At 38.0% G+C, this 26,789-nt stretch overlaps 1 protein-coding gene across 3 annotated transcripts in view; it reads right to left on the bottom strand.

Moving 5' to 3' along the window:
* Window positions 1-26,789, bottom strand: part of TATDN1 (TatD DNase domain containing 1) — a 38,135-nt gene that overhangs the window by 8,937 nt on the left and 2,409 nt on the right. For 2 of the 3 annotated variants that reach the window (XR_013824709.1, XM_079902300.1), the window contains exons 2-9: window positions 18,724-18,789; window positions 18,106-18,155; window positions 14,059-14,122; window positions 12,384-12,527; window positions 12,240-12,282; window positions 4,004-4,089; window positions 3,834-3,874; window positions 2,092-2,168 (exon numbers count right to left, since the gene is read on the bottom strand). Coding sequence is in view for 2 of the 3 variants with exons in the window: in XM_079902300.1 (XP_079758426.1) it covers window positions 2,092-2,168; window positions 3,834-3,874; window positions 4,004-4,089; window positions 12,240-12,282; window positions 12,384-12,527; window positions 14,059-14,122; window positions 18,106-18,155; window positions 18,724-18,789 (571 nt within the window). In the remaining variant the exon portion in view is untranslated. Of the gene's footprint in view, window positions 1-2,091; window positions 2,169-3,833; window positions 3,875-4,003; window positions 4,090-12,239; window positions 12,283-12,383; window positions 12,528-13,982; window positions 14,123-18,105; window positions 18,156-18,723; window positions 18,790-26,789 lie in introns of those variants that run through there. The other variant, XM_079902301.1, reaches the window with a different exon arrangement.

Genomic DNA, 26,789 nt, shown 5'->3' with positions numbered 1-26,789 from the left:
GCAACTACTGAAGCCCGTGTGCCTAGGGCCTGTGCTCTGCAACAAGAGAAGCCACAGCAATAAGAAACCCACGCACCGCAATGAAGAGCAGCCCCACTCGCCGCAACTAGAGAAAGCCCACGCGTTGCAACAAAGACCCAACACAACCAAAAATCAATCAATAAATAAATAATTTTAAAAATGAGATCAGAGTATCAGCCTGGGAGGTACAAAGAAAGAATAGAAAAAAAAAAAAATTAAGAAAACTTCTCAGGCCTGACAAAGATGAGCCTCTAGCTGGAAGGGGCCAGTGGAGAATGACAAAAACCCATCAAAACACCTTTGCACATTTTGATAATACCAGAGATAAATAACTAAAATATTCCACAGGGAAAGAAGTATGTCACAGGTAATGTATTGGGAAACAGAATAGAGACTGGAACCTAGAACTGGGATATTGTAAATCCTCAGTGAAAATGATCTCTAATCTAGAATTTTATGCCTAGAAAAAATATCAAGTGAAAGTATGTTTTTCTTTTTTCCCCTTTCATTGACTATCCAGGTAAACTTTCAAGATGAAGAGAATTAATTAATTTGCAAACATGTGTTCCATCAAAACAAAATAGAATACATGGGATTTAAAAATAGGAGTTCTATCACAGAAAAGACACTAGTCCAAACTGTAGCAGAAAGATAGAAGGGTCAGGAACTAACGAATTATCTGATTATCCACACAGGTTTCCTTATGTGGAAAAATAGAAAAAAGCATTTTACAGAGTTGTTGAAAAGTGTGAAGAAGGCTTCAAGTTTTGAAGAAAGCCAAGTAGATAAAAATATGAGGAAAGTTACTCCAGGAAAATAAAAAAGTGGTACATCACATGGTTCAGCAGTCAACAATATTTTACACAGACATAATAATGAAAACACATAATATGCATATAACCAAAAATTCTCAAATAACTACATTGAGAGGGCTATAGAGGAAATAATGGAGGTGCGGGGGCAGTACTGGATAAAGAACTAAAGTGCTCAAACACCTTAATGGGAATAGACAAAGGGAATGAATTAAGAGTTAATAGCATATATGTAATATTTAGATACAAGGTGATAAAGAGTAAAGTGGTTGGCTCTGGAAAAATTAACTTGGGGTAGATGGCATGCTGGGAGACTGTGCTTATAAGTCTTTTAATACTACTTTATGCATGCATTATTTCCATGTTAATATATAAATTAATTAAATCATCAATTTATTTAAAATATGAAAGAAGCATCTAGGACATTTAAATAAGTCTGAACTCTATAGCAAATAATTAATTTCATGATTCTATATTCCAAAGTGGAGTTTAGTAAAAAAAAAAATTAAAAAAAATAAAAGTACTTGGAAAAGTAGTGATTTGAAGGAAATGAAACACTGAAGAGGGAAAGGAAGTCTTACTTTTTGCAATTTTTTTTGCAGTTTATTTCATGAGCTACACTGATAACCTGAGGAAAGACACTGGTAGAAGCTCATCAAATTATTTGGAAGAAAATGAGCCCAGGGACCCAGCTATGCTAGCAGACTGTAGTGGGTGCACGAGGTTTAGTGTGTATAACAGCAGGAAGGTCACCAAGTGAGGAAGAGGGTACAGGTTCTCACACTTTGAGTGACTTTACACCTGTTTCTTAACTTCTCTGAGCCTCAGTTTCTTGGCCTACAGAGATACAGAGGACGATTATGTCATAGTATGACCCTTCCCCCATAGGTGGACATCACTTGTGTATATGTATATGCAATGCTGTGAACACATACGTTTTAAAGGGATAAACTGATCCGAGAATAAACTGCATTGCTAGAGAAAGGTACCTGCTAACCTCAACAGAAAATTGTTTTCCATTACTGGAACACAGGATAGCAGTTTATAGCTTTCAAGCTTTAATTTGTAATAGTAACATACTGTTTAATTTCTTACATTTATCACTAAAATTCACAGACCAAGGTCAATGCAAAACACATAAATTTTAATAAAAACAAATTTAAATCTTTATCAGTAATTCCCTATAAAACAATTTAAGGAATCTGCTTAATTATAAAAGTTAAAAAAACGAAAACCAAAAAACAACTCAAGGACCTACCAACCATTAAATCCTATGTAGAGACCCAAGTCCATCAAAGCAGCTGCTGCTTCCTTGGTACCATCAAATGAATGCACCTAAGGACATGAAGGCATAATTTTATTATAATAATTACTTTTCTTTAAAATTCTAAATAACATTAATAGGACTGTCTAAGCAAAAATATAAACGCAGTAGGGGTTTTTTGAACATGGGGTTTCAAATGTGGCCCCTACAATTTTTATTTTCAAATCAAATTTCGCAATTATAACCTGTCATCATCTCCAACGTGATGAGGCAAGGAGACGGCTGCCTAGAATTTCTGTCTGTGGCTGTGCTGAGGTCTCTGCACCAGCACTACTGCTGTACCTCCAGGAAAGGGGACTGGAGGAGAGAGCCACATTCTAGGCAAAAGCATGAGGAAAAGGTAAAATGTTACAAGACTATTTAAAAAATATTTTTAAATGTTCAATTTTTTTGTTACAGGATGCTTTTTTTTCCTAGAAGAGAAGTGAATTTTAAGAGAAAAATTTAAGATGTATAGAGATTGTTAGAACATTGCTTAGAAACTGTAAATTGTTATACAGTCAATAATATCAGTTCAGCAAGCAAAAAGGGTTGAGATGGAATTTTTCTCCTTCAAAGATAAAGGAGTTAAAGCAAAATTTTTCACACTTCAGATGTATTTATGTAATCATAAGTGACAAGACTCCTTTAAACACACCTAACAAGTGAAGTCACGCTAATATAGCATCCAGAGAGTCTGAATACACTGTGGGTAAGATGTTTCTCAAAAGTAACTGTTACACAGCTGCTGAAAAGGGTTTGTTCTTCCCCTCAGCACTTCCAGCTGACTAGAAAGAAAACATAGCCTCCATCAATATAAGATAATTTTAAATACGACCCTCATAAACCATTTTAGAAAATTAGTTATTAATTCTTTATTTGGCAATTTTCTTTTGATAAAAGTCAAACATTTAGGTTGGATTTGTTGTTGCTGTTAAGTTTTTTAAACTACAGCTGACCCTTTAACAACACAGGCCTGAACTGAGAAAGTCCACTTACATGTGGATAACAGCTTTTTTGCTAGAGACCAGTGAGTCTCTCCTAAAATTACATGTGAAAATTCTACATATGAGCATTTTTCTGAGGCAGATTTTCAAAGGAGTCCATGATCCAAAAAAAAAAAAAATTAAAAATCACTGCTATGGATACCCAAGCTAAGTGATAGACAGATACTATTTATGGAACTTTCTCAAGACTAATGACTGAAATGACCATAGAGAAGTGTTTCGAGCAGAAGCAAACTACAGAAATGAGAATGTGTCTCTAATCAGAGTGGTAACAGTAAATAATTACAGTTGACAAGAAATTAAGAAGGCAAACCTGAAAAGAGTGCTAAAATATTTTAAAATATTATTAAATTTCGTTTATATTTTGCTCAAAATTTAAATTGAAGAACACTAAAGAACGGCTGATGGAAGAAGCGGAGAAAAAGAAGATCATGCAGACTATTACAATGTGCAGGACTAAATTCATGGGGTTTTCTTGTGAACAGAATTCTGTACTCATTCTTGTACTCTGAACAAAGTAAATGTAACTAAAATAGTGTGGTTTATGTTTGTACCATATCTGATCTATAGATTTAACAGTAAATTTATATGCCCTTCTAATAAGAGCAGAACCTTCGTAACTTTATTGCTGACATCTGAATCACTTTATAGAGGCCAACATCATTTATTAAAAGCAGTTTCTATACTTACCACTCCACCTACACACCGATCTCTATTCCTTCTCATTATGTCTGTGAATTTAAAACAGAAACAACTTGATCTTTGCAAATTCTTAAATTTTAAATGAGATTTTAGCTTTAGCAAATAGCTTGATATCTGCAAATTCTTAAATTTTAAATGAGATTTTAGCTTTAACTCACCCAAAAATTCAGCATGTGAGTTCCGACAATGAAGAAACATTGGTAATTTTGTTTGTTCTGACAGTTCAAACTGTTTTTCAAAATATCTGCAAAATGGAAAAAAAAATTTCCTCATTAAAAATTTTATTTTAGCATGAGAAAAATAATTGTCAAATGATTTTTTTTTTTAAGTTAAAGGGCTTTTATTCTCTAGAAATGATAGAACAGAAATAGTGAATTCAGGCATTTAAAACACATCAGGCCTAGCCGAAAGCTTTTATAAAAACTTCCTGAAAGGGTTACTTCATTTTCTGGGATTACAAAATTATTTTCAGAAATGTTTGTTAGTTTTTCCATTGTAACTGCCAGGTAAATTAGGTAGCACTTTACCATTGATCGCTAGAAGTAAAGAGCTGTAAGGTTTAAGTTTACAGACTGTTCCCCCAAATAATTACTTTTAACTAGCTTTCTGACTAAATCCCAACAAATGAAGTGGACACCCTCCTATTACCCGTGGGATCCCTTCCCCGAAGCATGTGTTGGTGGCCGAAAAGACATGGCCAGCCCCTCGTCCCGAGAGCTGGCTGAGCACCACCAGTGGGCATCAACTCACTCCAGTGAGAAGCCACTTCTACTCAGTGTTTTCTATGTGCTGTTATACAAGGAGTTATTGCCACTGAGCAAAAAGAAGGATTCCCTTAAAAACTAAACACAAAGAATTTATGAAACAAATAAGCACAAAAACTGAAATACTCTATTTTTCAGAAAAATGAAAATTACATGATAAAATGGCAGTCCTGAACATTTTAGAGTACTTTATAAAAAGAGTTTTAAGTGCCTTATACCATTGTCTCATCTAATCCTCAAAATAACCCTAGGATAGATAGGACAAGAGCTGGTGTCAGAGGGGTGTAAGACCTTGTCCAAGATCACAACACACAAGAGGCTTTCAAGAAGCCTCTTCCTGGTCCCAGCATTTAAGGACAATATCCAGAGGACATGACAGGGTGGGAGTTCTGTGTGTCTTCATTTCAGCAGTGTTCCCTCTCGTTCTCATTAATGGTCATGTAGTTTAAGCTAAACCAGGAGTTACAGACAATAGGTGTCGTATTATTTTCTTAAGGGGTTTACCTCTTCTAGGCCCCTAATTTGGAGGAACAATTTCTCCGTGTATAACTTAAATCTCTTTTGCTGAGTTTTCCTATATCTTGTCTCCTTGAAGTGCCAGACAGCTATTTTCCTAAGAGCACCCCCTTTGTAAAACTCTTGAAAATGCTACATTTTAAAATTAGAAATAGAAATGTACTTCTCAAAGAAATAGTCATCCTAAAATTGGCGGTCTGTGTCTTTATTATCCAATTTTTTTTTTCAGATTCTGCTGGACTAGAATAAGCAAAAATATTTTTAGTTAGCATGGTGCTGAAACTTCACAGTGTAGGAAATATAAACGATCACTGGGACAAAATATTTTAATAATTACTACTGGTCACTATTTCCATAACCTCTAAAGTAATTCAGATGTCAGCAGTTAAGTGCTCTCCAGTCATTATGTAAACTTTACTCTGTATTTGGCTTCTAGCTACACACAGCCATACAACCAAGCCACAGATGTACAGAATCTAATGATCAGCTTGGAAATAAGCCTTCCTATCGCAGAGTAGGCAAAAGTACAATTTATGAAAATAACAGATACCCAAGCAACGTGCTTACAGAATTTTATATAATATGAGAAAAGAAAAGGTCGACGTGCTCAAGCCAGCTAGGTATCATAAGAAAACCATGTGGTAAAAAATCATTCCCAATGATACAAATCGAGGATAATTGGTACTTAACATCAAATGACTAGGGTCTTTAAAGAAAAAACAACCCACTATGGTAACTAGGAATAACAAAAGAAGCTAAAGGGCAGGAAGTGGCACCTATATTTTTTTAACTCAGGTGTTTTTTAAAAAATATTTATTGATTTATTATCTATTTATCTATTTATGGCTGCATTGGGTCTTGTTGCTGCACACAGGCTTTCTCTAGTTGCGGCGAGTGGGGGCTACTCTTCGTTGCGGTGCGCGGGCTTCTCATTGCAGTGGCTTCTCTTGCTGCAGAACACGGGCTCTAGGCGCGTGGCACTCGGGCTCAGTGGTTGTGGCGCGCAGGCTCAGTAGTTGTGGCGCACGGGCTTAGTTGCTCCGAGGCATGTGGGAATTTCCTGGACCAGGGTTTGAACCCATGTCCCCTGCACTGGCAGGTGGATTCTTAACCACTGCGCCATCAGGGAAGTCCAGTGGCACCTATTAAGAGACTTCTCTGCTTCTTTTAAGATTTTTAAAAATTCATAAATGAGAATCATTCTTTGAGTTGGATTTGCTCACTTTAGCAAAGCTGTAATTTGCTTCTGATTGTAAATATTACTGCTTCTTACATTTTAGGGTCAACAATAGCTAAGGTCAGGGCTTGAAAAGTTCCAACTTCAGAGTACCAGCTGTTATTACAGGCATACCTTGTTTTACTGAGCTTCTTGGATACTGTTTTTTTGTTTGTTTTTACAAATTGAAGATCTGTGGCAGCTCTACGTGAAGCCAGTCTATCGGCCATTTTTCCAACAGCATTCGCTCACTTTGTGTCTCTGTGTCACGTTTTGGCAAGTCTTGCAATATTTCAAACTTTTTCATTACTGCATTTGTATTGTATTATTGTATTTTCATTATTGTATCTGTGATCAGTGGTCCTTGATGTTACTATAGCAATTGTTTTGGAGAGCCACAAACCTTGCCCATACCAGACAGCGAACTTAACAAATATTCTGTGTGTTCTGACCTACCAGCATGTTCCCTGGTCTCTCTTCCTCTCCTTGGGCCTCTCTATTCCCTGAGACACAACAGCACTGAAATTAAGCAACTAATAACACTACAATGAATTGCCTCTAAGTGTTCAAGTTAAAGGAAGCGTTTCATGTCTCACACTTTAAATCAAAAGCTAGAAATGTTTAAGCTTAGTGAGGAAGGCATGTTTAAAGCCACGACAGGCCAAAAGCTAGGCCTCTTGAGCCAGTCAGCCAAGTTGTGAATGCAAAGTTAAAGTTCCGAAACAAAATTCAAAGTGCTACTCCCGTGAACACACAAATGATAAGAAAGCAAAACAGCCTTACTGCTGACATGGAGAAAGTTTTAGTAGTTTAGATATGAGATCAAACCAGCCACAACATTCCCTTAAGCCAAAGCCTGATCCAGAGCAAGGCCCTAATTAACTTTAACTCTATGAAGGCTGAGAGAGGTGAGGAAGCTGCAGGAGATAAGTTTGAAGCCAGCAGAGGTTGGTTCATGAGGTTTAAGGAAAGAAGCCATCTTCATAACATAAACGTGCAAGGCGAAGCGGCAAGTGCTGATGCAGAAGCTGTAGCAAGGTATCCAGAAGATCTAGTGAAGATAATGAATGAAGGTCGCTACACCAAACAATAGATTTTCAATGTAGATGAAACAGCCTTAAGTTGAAAAAAGATACCATCTAGGACTTTCATAGCTAGAGAGGAGAAGTCATTGCCTGGCTTCAAAGGACAGGCTGACTCTCTTGTTCGGGGCTAATGCAACTGGTGACTTTAAGTTGAAGGCTATGCTCATCTACCAACCTGAAAATCCTAGAACCCTTAAGAATTATGCTAAATCTACTCTGCCTGTGCTCTATAAATGGAATAACAAAAGCCTGGATGACAGAACATCTGTTTACAACATGGTTTACTGAATAGTTTAAGCATACTGTTGAGACTTAATGCTCAGAAAAAAAGATTCCTTTCAAAATATTACTGTTCATTGACAATGCACCCATTCATCCAAGAGCTCTGATGGGGATGTACAATGAGATTCATGTTGTTGTCATGCCTGCTAACAACGTTCATTCTGCAGCCCATGGATCAAGGAGTAATTTTTACTTTCTCGTCTTCTTATTTAAGAAAAAACATTTTGTAAGGTTATAGCTGCCACAGATGATGGATCTGGGCAAAGTAAATTGAAAACCTGGAAAGTATTCACCATTCTAGATGCCATTAAGAATATTCGTGATTCGTGGGAAAGTCAAAATATCAACATTAACAGGAGTTTGGAAGAAGTTGATTTCAACACTCACAGATGACTTTGAAGGGTTTAAGACTTGAGTGGAGAAAGTAACTGCAGATGTGATGGAAACAGCAAGAGAACTAGAATTAGAAGTGGAGCCTGAAGATGGGACTGAATTGCTGCAATCTCATGATAAAACTTTTAAGGAATGAGAAGTTTCTTTTTATGGATGAGCAGAGAAAGTGGGTTCTTGAGATGGAATCTACTCCTGGTGAAGATACTGTGAAGACTGTTGAAATGACATGACAAACTTAGTTGATGAAGCAGTGGCAGGGTTTGAGAGGACTGACTCCAATTTTGAAAGAAGTTCTACTGTGGGTAAAATGCTATCAAACATCATCGCGGGCTACCAAGAAATAGTTCGTGATAGGAAGAGTCAATCAAAGCAGCAAACTTCACTGCTGTCTTATTTTAAGAAACTGCCACCGCCAGCCCAGCCTTCAGCACCACCACCCTGATCAGCCAGCAGCCACCAACACTGAGGCAAGACCCTCCACCAGCACAAAGACTGACTCGCTGAAGTCTCAGATGATGGTTAGCATTTTTTAGCAATAAAGTATTTTTTAATTAAAGTCTGTACATTGTTTTTTTACACATAATCCTATCACACACTTAACCGACTACAGTATAGCGTAAACAAAACTTTTATATGCACTGGGAAACCAAAACATTCCTGTGATTGGCTTTATTGTGATGGTCTGGAACTGAACCCCCAATATCTCAGAGGAATGCCTGTAAGTTGGACTGAGGCAACTCCAGAAGACCCAAAGCGTTCCAGCAGCGCACCTGAACCCAGTGTTACTCCCTCCTCTAAGCCAGAGGAGAGACTGAGGCTCCTTGCCATCATCTCTGAGGTTTCCTAAATCCGCAAATGATTATTTTGAAATTTTGTCTGATGTCTGACTAAAAAAAAGAAAAAGACCTGCACAGTAGTAACCCCAAGAAAAATGCCCGAAGCAAATGCCTTCCACTCAAGTGAACAGAACTCTAACTTGCAACAAGGAAAGGAGTGTAGTAGCACAAGGCAGAGAAACTGAAAATACAGGGTATGCCTAAAGGCTAACCTTTCCATAACTAAATCAGGTCTTTTCCTTGTCTTCTTGCTTTTCTTCTCTTTTTGCTCTTTAAAAAGCACTTTTCAAAAATCCCACACAGAAACTACAGCCAGTAGCTTCCTTTAGGTTGGCAGTATTTCTAAGAATAATACAACAGCCACAATTTATGGAGCTCTGACTCTGTGCCGGGCACGGCACAATGGCTTTACATACTAAATGTTAAAAAGGCAGGCGGTATTATCCCCATTTTAAAGATGAGGAAATTGAGATTTACAAAGGAATATGTAGGTACCAAAAGGCAGTTATGATTCAAACCTAAAGATCTGTTGATTCCAAAGGTCTTTTAATACTACGTTATCTACTGCCTTTACTTACCATTATTTTTCAGATACTTTGTCTATTGCACAGTAGTGGGTGTTTTTTCGGTCTTGCCTCCTAATCCATTATACTAATTTATTTTCTATTTTTCTCTTCTCACAGGTCTTTTTTTTGACTATACTTTTTTACTTAAAAAGTAAAACAAAAATGACAATCACACACAGTTAATTGTTTCAGATGGACAACTGGCATATATAAGCACAGACCAAAATGTAAATTCTTTCAATAGACTCAACAGTAAAAGCTGAATTATAGGCTTTTTATCCATCATGCTCTACAGGAATCAAAAAGACACTTTCCTTATTATTAAAAATTCAGTGCACATTTACGACGTGCTAAGAGTACTGTGCTAGGCGCCATAGGAACTAGAACATGAGGAAGGCTTGGTCTGTGCCTTTGAAGAACTCAGAGACACTAGTTTGTTGTGGGAGCGGAAGTGGTAACACAAACACTTTTATTACAATGTGAGAAATGCTGAAACAAGTACAGAGTGCTGTTTGGCAGAGAATAGGGGTGATGCTGTTAGTACGTGCTATAGGAAAGGAGGGAGCAAAGGTAGAAGACATGGGTATATGTTTCCATAACAACAATCCAAATGCAATTACTACTGGTTTGTCACTCTTTTACTCACTAAGTCATTTGATTATCTATAATAAAATGAAATTTCAAACTCAACTGCCCATGTATTCAAAATTTCTACTGTACTTTAATTCGTCCTTAGCCTTACCTGTTCTGGAAGAGGCCTAGGTCACATCCCATCACCTTAGCAAAGCCTTCTGACTCCCCCCAGAAAGTGAGTCTTTCCCTCTGCTGTTCACATACCTTTTTGATAGCACTTTCCAACCTATTTTAATTATTTATGTCCTCTCTTATCTGTAGAGGCACTTATTCTTCTTTGTATCCGACTGAGGAGACACTTGGTAATCATTCACCTAATCAATGGAGTTCAACTCTATTACAGATCAACATCTGGACAACTGGCATGTGTGTTGAAGCATAAACTATATACTGCTATATATACATCGTTTTAAGTTCTGATCTGAAGATGATGGAGCAGTAAAAGAGAGCTGATACTATCAATGTTTTCATTAAACACACACACAGATCAGGTTTAAAGTATTTAAGTTGCATTTTAGAATCAGTTTAAGTCATCTGGATGAAAAGTCATATGGAGGACTCTGCCACTGTCCTTGATGGTCACACCACACAATCTGTTTGCCTCATGAGGCTCATCTTGGCCAAAAACAGACATGAAAGTGGAGGAATTAAGATGTGTGGGCTTAACCGAAGAAGGTATTACAGCCAACTGTTTCTCTTTTTAAATGTGAATATGTGAACTTTTAAGGTTAAGTGAACTGACCTACATGATATTCGAGAGGGGTACAGAGATTTAATAATCCTGCCAGTAATCACGTGAATGTCCCTGAAAAACACGGCAAATAATATGCTGCTAACTAAACAGCTCTGAAAGGTTCTATAACTGTGAAGCCTGAAAGCAAGAGTCCATAGAACATTACTCTAACCCATCCTGTGTCACTTGGTTATGGTCCTTCAGGAATTCTGGGCCCTGAAGTCCAGGGTACGACAGGCTCACTGGTCAATCTGCGCCTCACTGGAGGCACTTTCACCTGGACCAGTCACACTGGGATTGCGTGTGTGGGCAGGGGAGGGAGTGGGAGGAAGTACACTTCTGGCAGGTATGGTTTAAAAAGTCCCTTCAGGCCATCAAGCACTGGCTTAATCAAGATCATATGACAAGAAATAGTTAATTATTAAATATTATGAGACAGCTAGATGGTATCTTGAGAGAATTTGATCCAGACTCCTCTTTCATGTATGAGAAACTAAGCAGGATGGAGGGTTGTTTATTCTTAAATGGCTCCAGGAACAGATACTATACCTTATTCATAGTTTTGTACACTGTGAGTATACTATGAGTTCCCAGCAGTTTCTAGCACATATTACTCCATAAATATTTGCTGAATAGATGAATAACTAAATTAGCCTCCTTTAGAAACTCATTTTAATGTTTTACCATCTTGACAATTAATACACTGTTTTTGAAATTCAACAAAATGCTTATGTCTTAAATTAAGCCTATAACATAATTTTTCTTTTCAGCCTTCAACACTACCCGCCAGTCTGGTGACAGGAGTTCCAACTAACAGCTACAGGCAATGGGTTGTAAGAAGTCTCTGAGGCTTGTGAGCTTGGAGTTTTCTCAGAAGCCACCACTCCCAACATGGATCCTATGAAAGGATTCTCAGGTTCCAAACTGACAATATTCAACACCCAGCAAGAGTAAAATATGCTTTTCTAGCTTTGGTGATTGATCCTATAATCTCTTTTTATTAATAATATCTTTTACTCTTAAATCATATGCCCCACAACTGAATTTAATTCATTTTATTGGAATGGTTCATGTATGAATGCTCTTATTAAACAAACAAAAATCGAAAGTCTATCACGTAAACTCATCCCTGTTTCTACCATTAAAATCAAGTTAAATGGTTAAACAATTAGGGAACTATATGCTTCCATACCTTATGAATTCCACTCAAGTACGCATGGAATTTGTTTCACTTAACTTTTAATATACAAAGGGAAAAACAAAAAAGCCTCATGCTTAATCTAACTACATTCTGAACTGATAAAATCTACTTAAAATCACCCTTAAGATTTTACAATATGATAATTTCTAAAGACAACAAATTTCCTTACTTGAGCTGAGTACCTTTAGGACAAAACTGCAGTCGGTCAAAATCTTTAAAAGATAAAAAAGAATCAATAATTACTCATGACTTGTACACAACAAATCAATTATTTTCAAACAAAGTCACTCTAACGGGATAAGTTGGCACTTACCAAGTCCACATTCCCCTATTGCTACAACTTTCCCCTTGTTGTTTTCAGCGAGATTTAGTAACTCCATCAAGTAAATATCAGGGTTATTCTTTTCAAATTCATCACATCTTGTAGGATGACACCCAACTGTACTGAAAAACATATCTAGCACAAAATAATGTCTTAGGATTATTTTCAAAATATTTTTTCATATTTAATATGCAAAAATGATATAATATCAAATAATTTCAACTGGTCAGTTTTTAACAATACCCATAAACTAGTCAAACTACCAGAATTGCACTGGGTTAATCACATAAGAATTTTTGGAATACTAACAAAGTAGGACATGAATATGAAAATTGCCTTAATGTACTGGTAAAAATAATTCAACTCTTCCAAAGTTTGGTATTTACTGAGCCTTCTGAATGGAAAATGAAACAATTTCTTAGGTAATGACATTTCATTCTACAATTTTATCTTTAATATTCACTGTTTACGTGACTCAGGTTTCATGTAATAACAGTTAAAATGCACTCCTTTCCCTTAAAAAGGGTAACAGAGGTGGAAGTAGGATTCATTTTTCTAATAGAAAATAAAGCTCACTTATTTGGAGGCTGTACTTTGGTATCTTAATTGTATGGAACACAAGTGTGAGGTTGAAAAGGGCTTAAAAAGCTTAAGGCGCTTGCACCTGATGAACCCATGGGAGAGACCTGTTGCCTTCCTCAGGCTCCCACGAATATGTTCATGCATAAAAGGAGCTTTTAAAGCAGTGAGGTAGCAGGTATACGCAGAGGAGTGGAAAAGGGTTGACAATGGAGATCCGAGAACTTTTAAAAGCATATCTGTTTGGGGAATAACAAGTATGCAAGATAATATTCTTAACCACATCAAAAGCTTCTGGGAAGATGATTATTTTTATGACTTTAATCACTAAGAAAAAGTGTCAGTGGATCCTGAAGAGAAGTATGCATTTTAGAAAGATTTCAATAAAAAACAGCTTTTAATGAATAAACCAGTATTTTGAAAAATAACATGGAATGCCTAATTCTTCAGTGTCTAGCACATGAAGTATGCTCCCTGCTGCTCCCCAGCAAAAAACAAACCAAAAAAAGGTTAGGTACATGAATGCCAGGTAAAGGAGGTGTTTTATGTAACTAGGATTCTTGTAGGAATCAACTCCAAAACTTTACAGACTTTAAATAAATGCAAATATATGAACATAAAGTGAGGACATGAGGGATTATATATTATATTATTATTTGCATTCCTGGGGCCTTGCACAGTGTCTCTGATCTGCATGATGAATATTTATAAATATTTATAAATGATAAATGATCTTTCACAGCCTAAGTTAAAAAAGAGCAAATAAAAAGCAATTCATATCTTAAACACATTATGGCATATACACAAAAATTCTACATCAGGAATATCTGAGGTTAAACTTTATGCCTAGTGAACTTAATTCTCATTAACTGAAATCTTAAAATAATCCTTATTAAATACAAGAGGGTTCATCAAGCATCTGATATAACAATGGGCACTTTCAATTTTTTCATCTTAATCGTGTCACACTGAAATTGGTCTATCTTCCTGTTGTGTCTACAGTATTTGTACCTGAGGCAGTTCTCAGAAAGACTTCTTCAAAATAACTTAATTCACATTTTGGGGGGTAAAAGTAATATGAGGATACCATTTGTCTGTGCCAAATGCAGTGCATCTTTACTGTCTTGTAGATTTCCACCTGTAATCACAAACTGAAACAGAAAGAAATAAGTCCACTTTAACAGGGTGTCAACCACAGTTTCCCAAACGTGCTTTCCTGCTGCTTTTTTCCAGAATGCTTCTCTCTCTGTCACATACCAACCCTCCTTTAAAAATTCAGCTGAAAGATCACCTCCTGTGCAGAGTGGATCCTGAATACCCTCTCCACGTGCGCACACACGCACACACACATACACACACTACAAAGAATTTGTGACTCCTACTAAAACGTATTCACATGTCTGTCTTTCCTATTAGACCACGAGTTTCTTGAGGACAGAGATCACATTAGGAAAGAATGAATAACTAAAAACTTCTGAATTTAGAATTCTGTTAATCTAAATTAGAGATTCAATAGTGTTGACTAAACAGTTCTCCAGGTGTGGTCCTAGACTCTCCAGGGGATATGTTAGGTCAAAACTATTATCATAATAATACTAAGATGTTATTTGCCTATTCACTCTCACCTGTCACGCGTGTGCAGTCAAGTATTCCAGAGGCTACATGATGTGTAACATCACAAAAGACTGCAGCAACAGATATGAAAGCTCAGCAGTCTTCTATTAAGTCAGACATTTAAAAGATATTTAAAAAAATACAAATTCCACTCATGTCACTAAATGTTTTTGGTTTAGAAAATACTTTTCATAAAAATATGCTATTTATTTTACATAATGGTCTACTGTTTTAAAATGAATTAATATATAGATACAGTTGACCCTTGAACAATATGGAGGTTAGGGGCGCCATTGAAAATCTGTATATTACTTATAGTCGGCCCTCTGTATCAGGGGTTCCACATCTACATATTCACCCAGCCTCAGGTCATGTAATACTGTAGTATTTACCACTGGAAAAAAATCTGTGTCTAAGTGAACTCACAGTTCAAACCAGTGTTATTCAAAGACAACTGCATTTAAAACTTTCCTGTTTTAATCTCTAATACAATATATATCAATAGATAGAACCCACATAAGAGCTCTTTAGGGTCCTCAATAATCTTAAAGAATATGAATAATCACTGGATTAATGTATATTGATAAAATTCTTTGTAGGGAAATGTATAGCTCTTGGCAAGGAAGCCCTTCTACAGAGGTAGCTATCAGAGTCCACTGCAGTTAGAACACCATCTTTGCTAACCTGTTTAAGGGAAAATGTCACTAAAGAGCTATGTGTTGATGGTGACTACTGAGGCAGTGCTGCTTAAGTGCACATTCTTCTGAAGAAGTGATTTAAACACACTGAGGTATATATTTTAAAGCATACTTCAAGAGACTCACTGAGCTAAAATGAAGAATTCATTCTAGGTACACACGTAAATAGAACACACAGAAAACACAGGAGATAGTGCAAATGATAAACAGACATTTTCACAGAGTGATAAACTTCTGAAATGATAGACACTGAGTATCTATTCTGCCTGTAAAACATAGTATATATTAACAAAAATATTGAGAAAACTATTGTTTACTAACACTACCTAATTCTTCAATAAAGGATGAGGTGGGGACTTCCCTGGTGGCACAGTGGTTAAGAATCCGCCTGTCAATGCAGGGGACACGGGATCGATCCCTGGTCCCAGAAGATCCCACGTGCCGCAGAGCCACTAACCCCGTGTGCCACAACTACTGAGCCTGCGCTCTAGAGCCCGCATGCCACAACTACTGAAGCCTGCGTGCCTAGAGCCCGTGCTCCGCAACAAGAGAACCAACCGCAATGAGAAGCCCACACACCACAATGAAGAGTAGCCCCCGCTCGCCACAACTAGAGAAAGCCTGCGCACAGCAACGAAGACCCAACACAGCCAAAAATAAATTAATTAATTAAAATAAAATACTCTGTAATGTCCTATATGGGGAAAGAATCTAAAAAAGAGTGGATATATGTATAACTGATTCACTTTGCTGTACACCTGAAACATGTTATAAATCAACCGTATGCCAATAAAAATTAAAAAAAAGGATCAGGTGCCCACATCCAGTTTTCAATTATGTAAAATAGTTTGTAATCAAATCTAAGGGACATATACTTTCCTCTCCCAGTTTACGATGATGACGACGATGATGATGACGACAATGACAGCTTCCACTATAAACATAATAAATGTTGCTTACTTTATGCCAGGTACAATATCAACTGCTTTGCATTCTATATTTTATTTAATCTTCACAACAATTCTGTTTATTAGCTATTATTATCATTCTTGATTTAGGGATGAGAAAACTGAAGTCTAGAGAGATGAAGCACCCCAGGTTACAAAGCTCTGAAGAAGGAAGCTGGGGCTGGAACCAAGGTTTGTGATGCTGTAACTGTGCTTTTAATCACTACCATAAAGCTACAAGGCATTGGATTAAATTTCAATTTGGAACCATGTCCAAGTAAATTTGATTTCAGTTCTTCAGTTCAGTCATTCCTAAATCCATGTGGGTGTTATAAATGTTAAGATTAAACTATTCTGACACACGAAAACTGTCTACGAAAAATGTCTCCTGCCGTATCAGTCAACACAGGATGTTATGGTCATCAAGCCCTCAGCCACTGCAGCCGCCTCAGACTGTGCACCCTGAGGAGACTCAGGATGGCGAAAAAACAGGATACTTGCTCTAGATAGTGAAGGTGCACATCACAGGAATGATTTCAATGAGCCCAGACTCTTGCATCTTCCCATATGTAGAAAAGTGCTAAATTCATTAACTTGAGATTTTTTTCTTTAACTAGGAGTAATCTTTTGATGTTCCACTACCTGTTTTTTTTTGTTTTGTTTTGGGTTTTTTTGGCGAAACTCCCATATATCCTGGCTCCTCCCTTCCCTCTTCGGAGCAGTCCCTCAGAGCCACCTGAGAGGATTAGGCAACTACTAGTTGCCTCTTAAGAAGCCTGGTAATTCAGCAAGTATGCCAAATAAAACATAATTCTCAACCTTTAGGTTGTGCAGTTTTTTTCAGTTGACAAAATTTAGGAGCTTGGTATTTCAGAGTTTGCAGAAAAACATTTTATAAAGTGATTTACCAAGCAAAGAATGACCACATAATGAGAAATTATGTTGTAACTTTTATCCTTATTACTTCTGAATAATAACTAATATAATTTGGAGACTGCAGAACTCATTTAGCCAGGAGTATCACTTTTTAAAACTGAGGTTTATTTAACTTAGAAACAGTAGCTACTAAGTGCCCTGATACACTATGGAGCGTAATCTTTTTTTTTTTTTTAAATATTTATTTATTTGGCTGTGCTGGGTCTTAGTTGCGGCATGCGGGTTCTTTTAGTTGCTGCATGTGGGATCTAGTTCCCTGACCAGGGATCGAAGCAAGGCTCCCTGCTTTGGGAGCGTGCAGTCTTACCCACTGGACCACCAGGGAAGTCCCCTTTGGAACTTAATCTTATTTCTTGTGTGCATGTGTGGGCTAGCTTGCTACTTAAAAAAAATACTGATTAAAAAGAAATATCTATTCAAAAAATTTGACACCAAACTAAAATTCTTTTGCTTAGAACACTCTAAAAGTAGTAGGAATTCTCCCGATTATCAAATTACCACCATAAAAATTAAAGTGTTGTCTCAGTTATTTGAAATGTTATACATAGTATAAAAGCTAAACTTGGTGATTAGATACATGTCTTTTTGATGATTGCTTACTTCTAACAAACGCTAAATTGTTACAAAATCTACTAACAGTTGCCTCTTAAGAAGCCTGGTAATTTAGATGGGTTTTAAAAAACTTTTCCAGGGAAACTTGGCCATTTACTACACTTCTGATCACATGGAACATCCACTCACAAGGTTTGTGTCACTTAAATTGCTGAGAACAGAATATTTTGATATTTTATTTCATTAACTTGATAATATTACATGTTGACGATACATATCACAAAATGCTAAATGTGGTTTGGCTTTCTCTTCTTTTCTGCAGTATTTTAACCAAAATTTAGTTTTTTTAAAAAAAAACCTATAAGGGTAACAAAAATGAAATGTTACCTTTTTAACACCAATCTGAACAGCTCTCTCTATTACATCCCGTAAGTCATCTGTAAAAGATGAACCCCACATTAAGAAAATGTAACTATAAATTCACTTACCCATAATTTAGTTATCCTTTATTGAAAGAAAAATACATAGAAAAATCATATTTACTGAAGTCAAATCAATACTATTTGATGAGTGCTTATCATATAAGCAAAGACCTAGCGATACTTTAAAAAAAAAGAAACCCATATAAGGCAAAATAGATGAACAGTTATCCATTCAATTGTATTTTTATTCTGTTGACCACAAAGGGGAAAAGTCTGTTTGGCTTTATGGTTTGCCTTTTATGCATATGGTTATCTAAAGTTCTATATTCAAAGTTATAAACTTCTACAGATAAGAAGGGCTTGATAACACTTTGTTGTAATAGGTATTTTATAAATGTTCATGATCATGTTTTACCAATATAGCTTATATGTGTTTCACTTTGTTTATAGTTTTATCCAAGATGCATAATAAATTCTTTAATATTTCAATTGTAAGAGTGGGTGAAGCTTCTTATGGTCTCCCTTGAGTCAGAAAGTTTGTCTTCACAGATAAACTATTTACCTTAATAAAAGAAACATTTACCTTGATGCTTTTGAACCCCCCTATAAATTCCTCTGAACACAGGATCTGTCAAGTTGATACCAATGTCTGTAGAAAGCAAAAATAAAACACATGATCATTAAGAGCCTCTATTTGAAACTTTTACTTTAAAGAAAAGTCCTGTTACTAACCTTTTCATTCACACATTCATTCATTCAAACAAAATCTAAGTGCCTACTGTTTGTCAGTCACTATGCTAGACACCTGGGATACAAAGATGAAAGATATTAAGTCCTGCTCTCAAGAAACTCACTGTAGAATTGGGAAGGCGTTCCCATTAACAATTAAGAAATCACAAGTAGATACTAGCACGGTGGGACACAGAGGAGGCCCACCAACTTAGTCTGGTAGTTAGCCCATAAGGGGCTTCCAGAAAGAATGGATTCTTGAACTGAATCTTAAAGGATGAGTTGGAATTACCCAGTAGAAGACAGGAAATTGCAGATAAGAGGAAGCAGCAGAAGGAAAGCTTCTGGGGTCTGAAATAGCACAGTGATCATGGAGAGCTGTTACAGGCTGTTCTGACTGGTGGAGAGAAGTGTAGGGAAGGGAGCGACCAGAAAAGGGCAGACTCAGCTATGTTACAGACACTTGTCTTTAAAATACCAGATGCAACAGGAAGCACTGATGGCTTCTAAGATTTGTATTCTGGACATCTCATTCTGGTGTCTTTGTAGAAGGTGGGATTAAAGGGGGCAAATGGAGTCAGGATAGTTTACTTGGAAACAGGCAAGAGCTCATATCTGCAATGAAGAGAACCTGAATTAGGGCAATACGAGTGGGGACGCAGAGAGGACAATAAATTATTTATTTCCTTTATTCACCAAATACTTAGGAAGACCAACACTATGTCAAATACTATGTAAGGAGTTAGGGGGTGATGAACAAGACCTGACGCTTGGTCCCTGCCTTCCAGGAATTCAGTCTATATGGGAACTACAAATAATTCGTGATATATAAGAAGCTGGACTGTGAGCAACATGAGGCAAGAAATGTTTATCTTCTTCAATGCTGTATCCCTAGAACCTAGCACGATAGCTGGTATATAGTAGGATCTCTATACACTTGTTTTTTTTTAAATTTACTTATTTTTGGCTGCGTGGCTGCGTGTGGGCTTTCTCTAGTTGCGGCGAGCGGGGGCTACTTTGTTGCGGTGCGCAGGCTTCTCATTGCAGTGGCTTCTCTTGTTGCAGAGCACGGGCTCTAGGGCACACGGGCTTCAGTAGTTGTGGCTCGCGGGCTCTAGAGCACAGGCTCAGTAGTTGTGGCACACGGGCTTAATTGCTCCGTGGCATGTAGGATCTTCCCGGACCAGGGCTTGAACCCGTGTCTCATGCATTGGCAGGCGGATTCTTAACCACTGTGCCACAAGGGAAGCCCTCTCTATACACTTTTAAGCCTGTAAATAATTATTTTACAGCTTTGTGCTTTGGAGCACAAAGAAGTAGCACTAACAGTTTTGGCAAGAATGATGAAAAAGGTTCACATAAGAGCTAGATCTTGAAAGCTAAAGCTTAGAAGCTGACAAACAGAAGAGGCATTCTACATACAGGTGTGTGTAGGTACACACCGCATCCGGAGAACTGGAAGAGACTCACTGTGCCTGTGGAGCTGAGGTTCACAATGCAGAGCGATTCTGCAGTGCCTCTCTTCTTCTAACCTCTCCCCTCCCAGCCTTCCCCCACCCCAACATTCAGCAATGTCTGTATTCATTTCTAGTTGTCACACAGAGGGGAGTGCAATTGGCATCTAGGCTTGAGGCCATGGGTGCTGCTAAATATCCTACAATGCACAGGATAGCCTCTCGCAACAAAGAATAATCTTACCCCCACACCAAGTGCTGTTCTTGATAAATCCTGCTGCAGAGTATAAGGCGACGAGGGGAATAACGAGATGTGAAGTCAGCTTGTGATGGCCATGGGCAACAAAAACACCTTCCCTATGTAAAATATACACCCTTTAGCTTTTAGCACTAGGAGAACCTCCAGGTTCATGGTTGGGTAGGACAGTTGCCTACCCACAGACCCCCAAATTATTTCTGCTGAGTTTCAGCTGCTTCTTGGTATATTCTCACTGATTTCTACCAAGCTAGCCCTCAACAAGCTGTGCTGCTTCAACATTAAGCCAGACCTTGAAAGATGAATGGGAATTTGGAAAATCCAAGAGATGGTGGGGAGAGTATTCTAGTCATTTGTAACAGCAAGAGAAAGGCACAATGCAAAAAACTTCAAAGATATTTGGGCAACAGCATATATGTCAATAGAGGGTAGGAGATGAATTCACAATTGATACCCTTTATAGGGCTATTAACACACAAATGTTACCGAATACTATAAATACAACGTAGGGGTTCAGTGGAATGGCCCAAATCACAAGAAATCAGCATCTACTTTCAAGTAAGGAGGGGCAGACTGAGAAAGGAACCCAGGGAAGGGTGCAGAGGTCTTTCTGCCTGCAATACCCCTTCATACGCTCAGTCTACGGTCACCCGTCACGGATGGGATTAGGAACACAGAAACAGCCTGTGTCTCTTCTGGCCCATTTTATTTGTGCAGCAAAGAGATCAGAATTTTTCTAAAGCAATCTTTTGCTAGAAAACAAAGTGAAAAACAAATGAAACAGCAAGCAAATTTAACTAGTGAACTTTATGATACTAATTTTAAAAGCAAATTGAAGATTAACTTGGAGGCTCAGTTTATGAAGCCTTCCCGTGTCCCTGTCTCAACTCTAACAGGAATGGATGCTAAATCGTTCTTCCATGCTCTGAGGCCAACTCCAGGTGATGGATGCTGCTGCTTCTTAGAACCTACCTCTTCCTGACGTGGGTCAGTCTTTGAGGCCTCGAGTCATTGTGTACATCAAAGATCTATATTCAGCTTTGGACCCAGGTGAGCCTTGGGCTTTACGATATCCTGCACTGGCTCAGCCACTAATTTCTTCCTTTTTACGTAAGAATTTCTTGTGACTTATAGCTCTTGGCCCTTTCCTTTCTGACATGTGGTTTGCCTGAAGTGTATTCCCCAGCCAGTTATTAAAGCTGCTTTCTATCCTCTGATGGATAGGCTGCTTCACCTTAGTCAAGTTTGGTGAAGGGGCTCAGGATGTCACCCCAAAATATGCTGCTTTGCCATATTGGTTATTTTGAGCTGAAGGCACTTAAGAAACAGCAAATGCAGGAAAGGATCCCTAATCTCTCCTTTTCTACCTAAAATAGGTCATAAAATTTCCCATGAGAAAGGTACTCTCCCTGTACCAGGAAGAGAAGAACATTCTTATCACCAGAGACTGGGAGTCAAGTGGAAATGGATCTGTACAACCAAACCCAAAATAACTCCTATCTTCCATTAGTTTCCCCATTTTTTCCTAGTCACTGTCCCACAATTTGCATAACTTAAGTCCCTTTGTCTTATCACATCCCCACTTGGCCTTTCGGTAAGCTTTCTGGTCTAAAAGCTTCTTTGGGTCTTCATTTTCCTTTTGAAAACTCCCATGTATGTGGAAAAAAAAAAAAAAGTATGCTTTTCTCCTGTTAATCTGCCTTATGTCAGTTTTATTCTTAGGCCCAGCCACAGAACCTAAGAGGGTAGAAGGAAGTTTTTCCTCCCCTATGCAGGCAAGTAGCTTCTTTTTCTGGACACTGTGATTCACTTCTGTCTCCTCTCTCCTATCCTGGGTGGCCTCTGGGCCTCTCACTCCCCACCCACCGACTCCCCAGAAAACACCAACAGAGTGATTAAGATAATTAACAAGTCAACTTAGAGGCGTCAAAGAAAAGTTCAAATTGATCATCAAAAAATATTCAATCTGTGAGCAACTTCCAAGAAATAAAATAAAATGGGGAACTGCAGTTTTGGAAAGAGAATGGGCTTTGGAATCAGAATTCTTGTAATTATGACTCATCAGCTGAATGATTTGGGGGCAAATGAGTAGGCCTCTGAGCCTCAGTTTCCTCACTAATAGGGAGGGTGGGCATAAAATTTCTCCTTCCAGGAGTGAAATGTGGCTCAAATTGGAAAATGAATGTGAAAGTATCTTGCAAATTAAAAGCCTTATAAAATGTAATTATTATTAGTATTATTAGTATTATTACTGGACACAGTATAAATTCTGTAACATGCGAACAACAAATGGAATTTTAGTCAACATTAGCTATACTGTCATACTACCTTAAGTGGTTAACACTCCCAATCAAGACCTCATTATTAAATAGCCAAATGTAAGTCAGTTTGGTTATGATTCAGGATGCAACCACGAAAATAAACCAGTCAAAATCCTGTTTATTTAACTTGTTCGAAATGTTCTGATATATAAGGGACAGTATCTTTTAAATTCAAAAATTCCTATCAGATGTATGCCTACTGTCAGTAAACTAAAAAAATTAAATCCTGTACAAACATCGACTTCTAGCTTGAAAAACTAAGTACATGAGAGGTAAGGGTGAGAGAGCACGACAGGAAGAAAAAAAGGCAAAGCAGAAAATCACTAACTCTGATTGGGGGGGGAATACTGAGGGATTCATACATTTAGTGGCATGCCATCTTATAAGGATAAGGAATGTTTCTTTTCCATTAATTTTCTCCTTAATTAGCTGGCTTTAAAAGCATTACTGCATTACTGCTAAAAACTGTTGCCAGTATTAATGAGTTTTATTTTTCAAAACAATAAAAGAGTGGAAAACTGTTTGTAACCAAAAGAAAAATACATCTCCAAACTGATGCCTCACTGGTCTCAATGAATCATGTCATACCACTGTCACCATGATCTAGGGATACAAAGGGACAGCAAGTAGAGAATTTACGATTGTTTTAGCCTTTAGATATAACTTCAAGTTTACAGGAAATAAAAGCGATTAGAGAACAAGCTAACCACCACTACATGGCAGACCAAGTTGCTTCTGCAAGGCAGTGCCATGAAGAAATGCGCTAGATCAAGGGGTTGGCAAGCTACGGCCTGCGTGCCATTGTCTATTTTTGTTTGCCCCTAAGGTAAGAATCGTTTAAAAGTTGAAAAAAAAAAGTCAAAAGAAGAATAGCTCTTATGACATGTAAAAATTATAAGAAACTAAGGTTTCACAGTGTTCACAAAGTTTTATTGGAACATGGCCACACCCATTTGTTTATATAGTATCTATCTATGGCTGTTTTTGAGTGACAGGTCAGAGTTGAGTAGTTGCAACAGATGTATAGCCTGCAAAATAAAAAATATATATCATATGACCCTTTAAGGGAAAGCTGGCCAATTTCTGTGCTAGATTCAAAATCTGAAGGACACTCAAATACATGGCTCCAGATTGGATATTGTTTTGGACAAGACCACCTTGTAAAAGAGGCTCCAGAGAGATCCTTTGCCCCTTCTTCCATGTGAGGACACAGTAAGAGGGCACCAGCCACGAACCAGGAAGAGGGTCCTCACCAGAACGTAATCATGCCAGCACTCTGATCTTAGATTTCCCAGCCTCCAGAACTGTGAGAAGTAAATTTCTGTTGTTTATAAGCTACCCAGTCTGTGCTATTTTGTTACAACAGCTCAAAACGGACTAAGACAATCTATGGCATCACCTTCTCTCTCAATCTGTATATACCAAGTAGGTGGATTTTATCTCCTAAGCTCTCAATCCGTGCACTTTTTTCCATCTCCACTACCACCATAACACCTGAAGCAACCAACTCCAGCTTGGATGCTACTCTGACCCCCTTTCATTCTGTTCTCCACCTGACTGAAGGTTTCTTTTCATTCATAAATCAGATCATGGTACTCTTACCTGTCACTCCTGATACACCCTTAACATGGTAGGATCTTAGCTCTGCAAACCTCTAGCTGATTCTGTACAATTCTCCCTCCTCCCTCAACCCCTTCCCCATTTCTCTCTGCTCCAGACCCGCTGGTCTTCTTTCAGTTTCTCAAAAGTGCTGTGCACCCTTCTGCCACAGAATGTTTGCACAGGCTGTTGTATTTGGAACCTTCCCCTTGCCTTTCTTTGCCTACTTAACTCTTAATCTTTCAGAGCTCAGTCCAAGTGACACTTCCTCAAGGAAGCTTTTTCAGACCTCCCAGTCTAAGTTCTGTTCCTCATCAAACGCCCAGAGAACCATATTCCTTTTCTTCAGTGCCCTCTTCTCTGTCACTGTGGTAAAGTCATTAGTGCACTTAAGAGGCTGTCTCCACCACTAGACTGTAACCTGGTTTCTACCCACCACTGAGTCCTAGCATTTAGCACATCAGGTGGCACACAGCAGAGATTCAGTAAATATTTGTAGAATGAATGAATGAATGAATGACAAGGTTGCTCAAGGGAATCCAAGACAGGGAATAGAAAATAAGGTCCAGTCCCTAGCGAGATGGGATTTGTAAGAGATGGCCAGCAGCCCCAATCAGCCTGCTTCTAGGGACACAGGGCAGGATCAGAATCCCGTTAAAATAACACAACTACTGATAAATCTTAGATACCTAACAGCCCCCAGCTGGTTGGCCCCAAGGGGTAGTTGCTACTAATTACTGCCAGCTGCTCACTGGCTCATTTGGTGGGAGGGAGTGCAGAGGCTACTAGATAGGAATCACCTTAAACCTATGCTTCTCAAACGAGGGGTATTCCAGAGTATGTAACACCCTGAGATTCCCTGGAGTATCAATTTTACTTTGGAAGATTTAGGGGATAAAATATCTTTTAATTTTAGAAGGGCACTATGTTATTTCAAAGTTAAACACAGGACATCCAAAGAAATGTTGTAAATGCATCCAGATTTACACATCACTGCTGCCACCCCATGACCCCTGGGGTATACTCCACTGTTATGTCCTTAAGTGACCTTTGGTGGGTGAGTTTCAGAGCATGAACCAGCCAGCACTGAAAAGGGAGCTTCCACTCCATCCCAAGTTCTATCACTTTGCAATGATTAAGCATAGATTCTTATTGCTTTCAGACTGAGGATATAGTCATCTGTGGTATGATACTCAATGTCACAGAAATTAGTCTCAAGTATAACCGAGGACACAATGTTGAAGTGTCCTCTAGGAGGGAGCAGTGTTTCCCATAAAACACAAATACATCTGCTTCCCGCCCTCCTTCCCCACATTAGAAACACTGGTTGTAGTTGTAAGGGGCAGCCATTGGTTACGTAATTTGAGAAGGGGGAAATTTAGGATTACAACCTGGTGATAGTCAGCTGTCCTAAATCAAAATCTAAGGCTGCTCTTATAACACTGGTTTTTCTACTACTATTATTAAATTTAAAAATTTTTGGCCGTGCCAGGCGTCTTGTGGGATTTCAGTTGCCCGATCAGGGACTGAACCCGGGCAATGGCAATAAAATCCCCGAATTGCAACCACTAGACCACCAGGGAACTTCCTCCACTGGTTTAATTCTTCATGCAACTGTTCCATGTAAAGCTTGTTCATGGACCAACTGTCCATGGGCCTAATATGTTGTTTTCCAAAGTACTGCTCATGACTATTTTGGGCAGAGATTTGAGTAGTGGGTCATAGGCAGAACTTTTTAAATGGCATGGAATAAATATTAACCATCAGTAAGTCACAAAACAAAGATAGAATGTATAGTATGATTCCATTTTTGTTGTAAAAAACACATCGAATATATTTGCATATTTTTATGATTCTGTATAAATTTTAAAATATGGGAAGGATATAAACTTTAGACACCGGTTACCTCAGGAGAGTGGAAATGAAGGAGAGCATACAAAAAAAAATTGTTCCAATTAAGCCCACCTTCTTTAAGAAGTCTTTTCTAGCTTATCTGGTTGAGATTCCTTTATAAATTTTCTTACAAACTTAGTACTAAAATAACACATCTTGTTTTACCCACTCATTCATACTTCCATTGAACAGTCACTGTACTAAGCCCCTGGGAAACAAAGATAAATACCACCAAGTACCTGCCTTAAAAGAGTGTGGTCTAGTGGGAAAGGCACATACATATCTTAATTATAAAATAACGGGGTGAAGTAAAGGGTAGAGTTATGTAGTCTTAAAGAACAGGTAAAAATCAAACAGGCAAGAGGAGATTAGAGGCAGAGGGGACATTACAACCCCA

Source organism: Stenella coeruleoalba, assembly GCF_951394435.1.
Source record: "Stenella coeruleoalba genome assembly, chromosome: 17".
In the NCBI taxonomy this organism is placed as follows: Eukaryota; Metazoa; Chordata; class Mammalia; order Artiodactyla; family Delphinidae; genus Stenella; species Stenella coeruleoalba.
The sequence above is the reverse complement of the archived record's forward strand: the minus strand, read 5'-3'. Positions and strand labels throughout refer to the sequence as shown.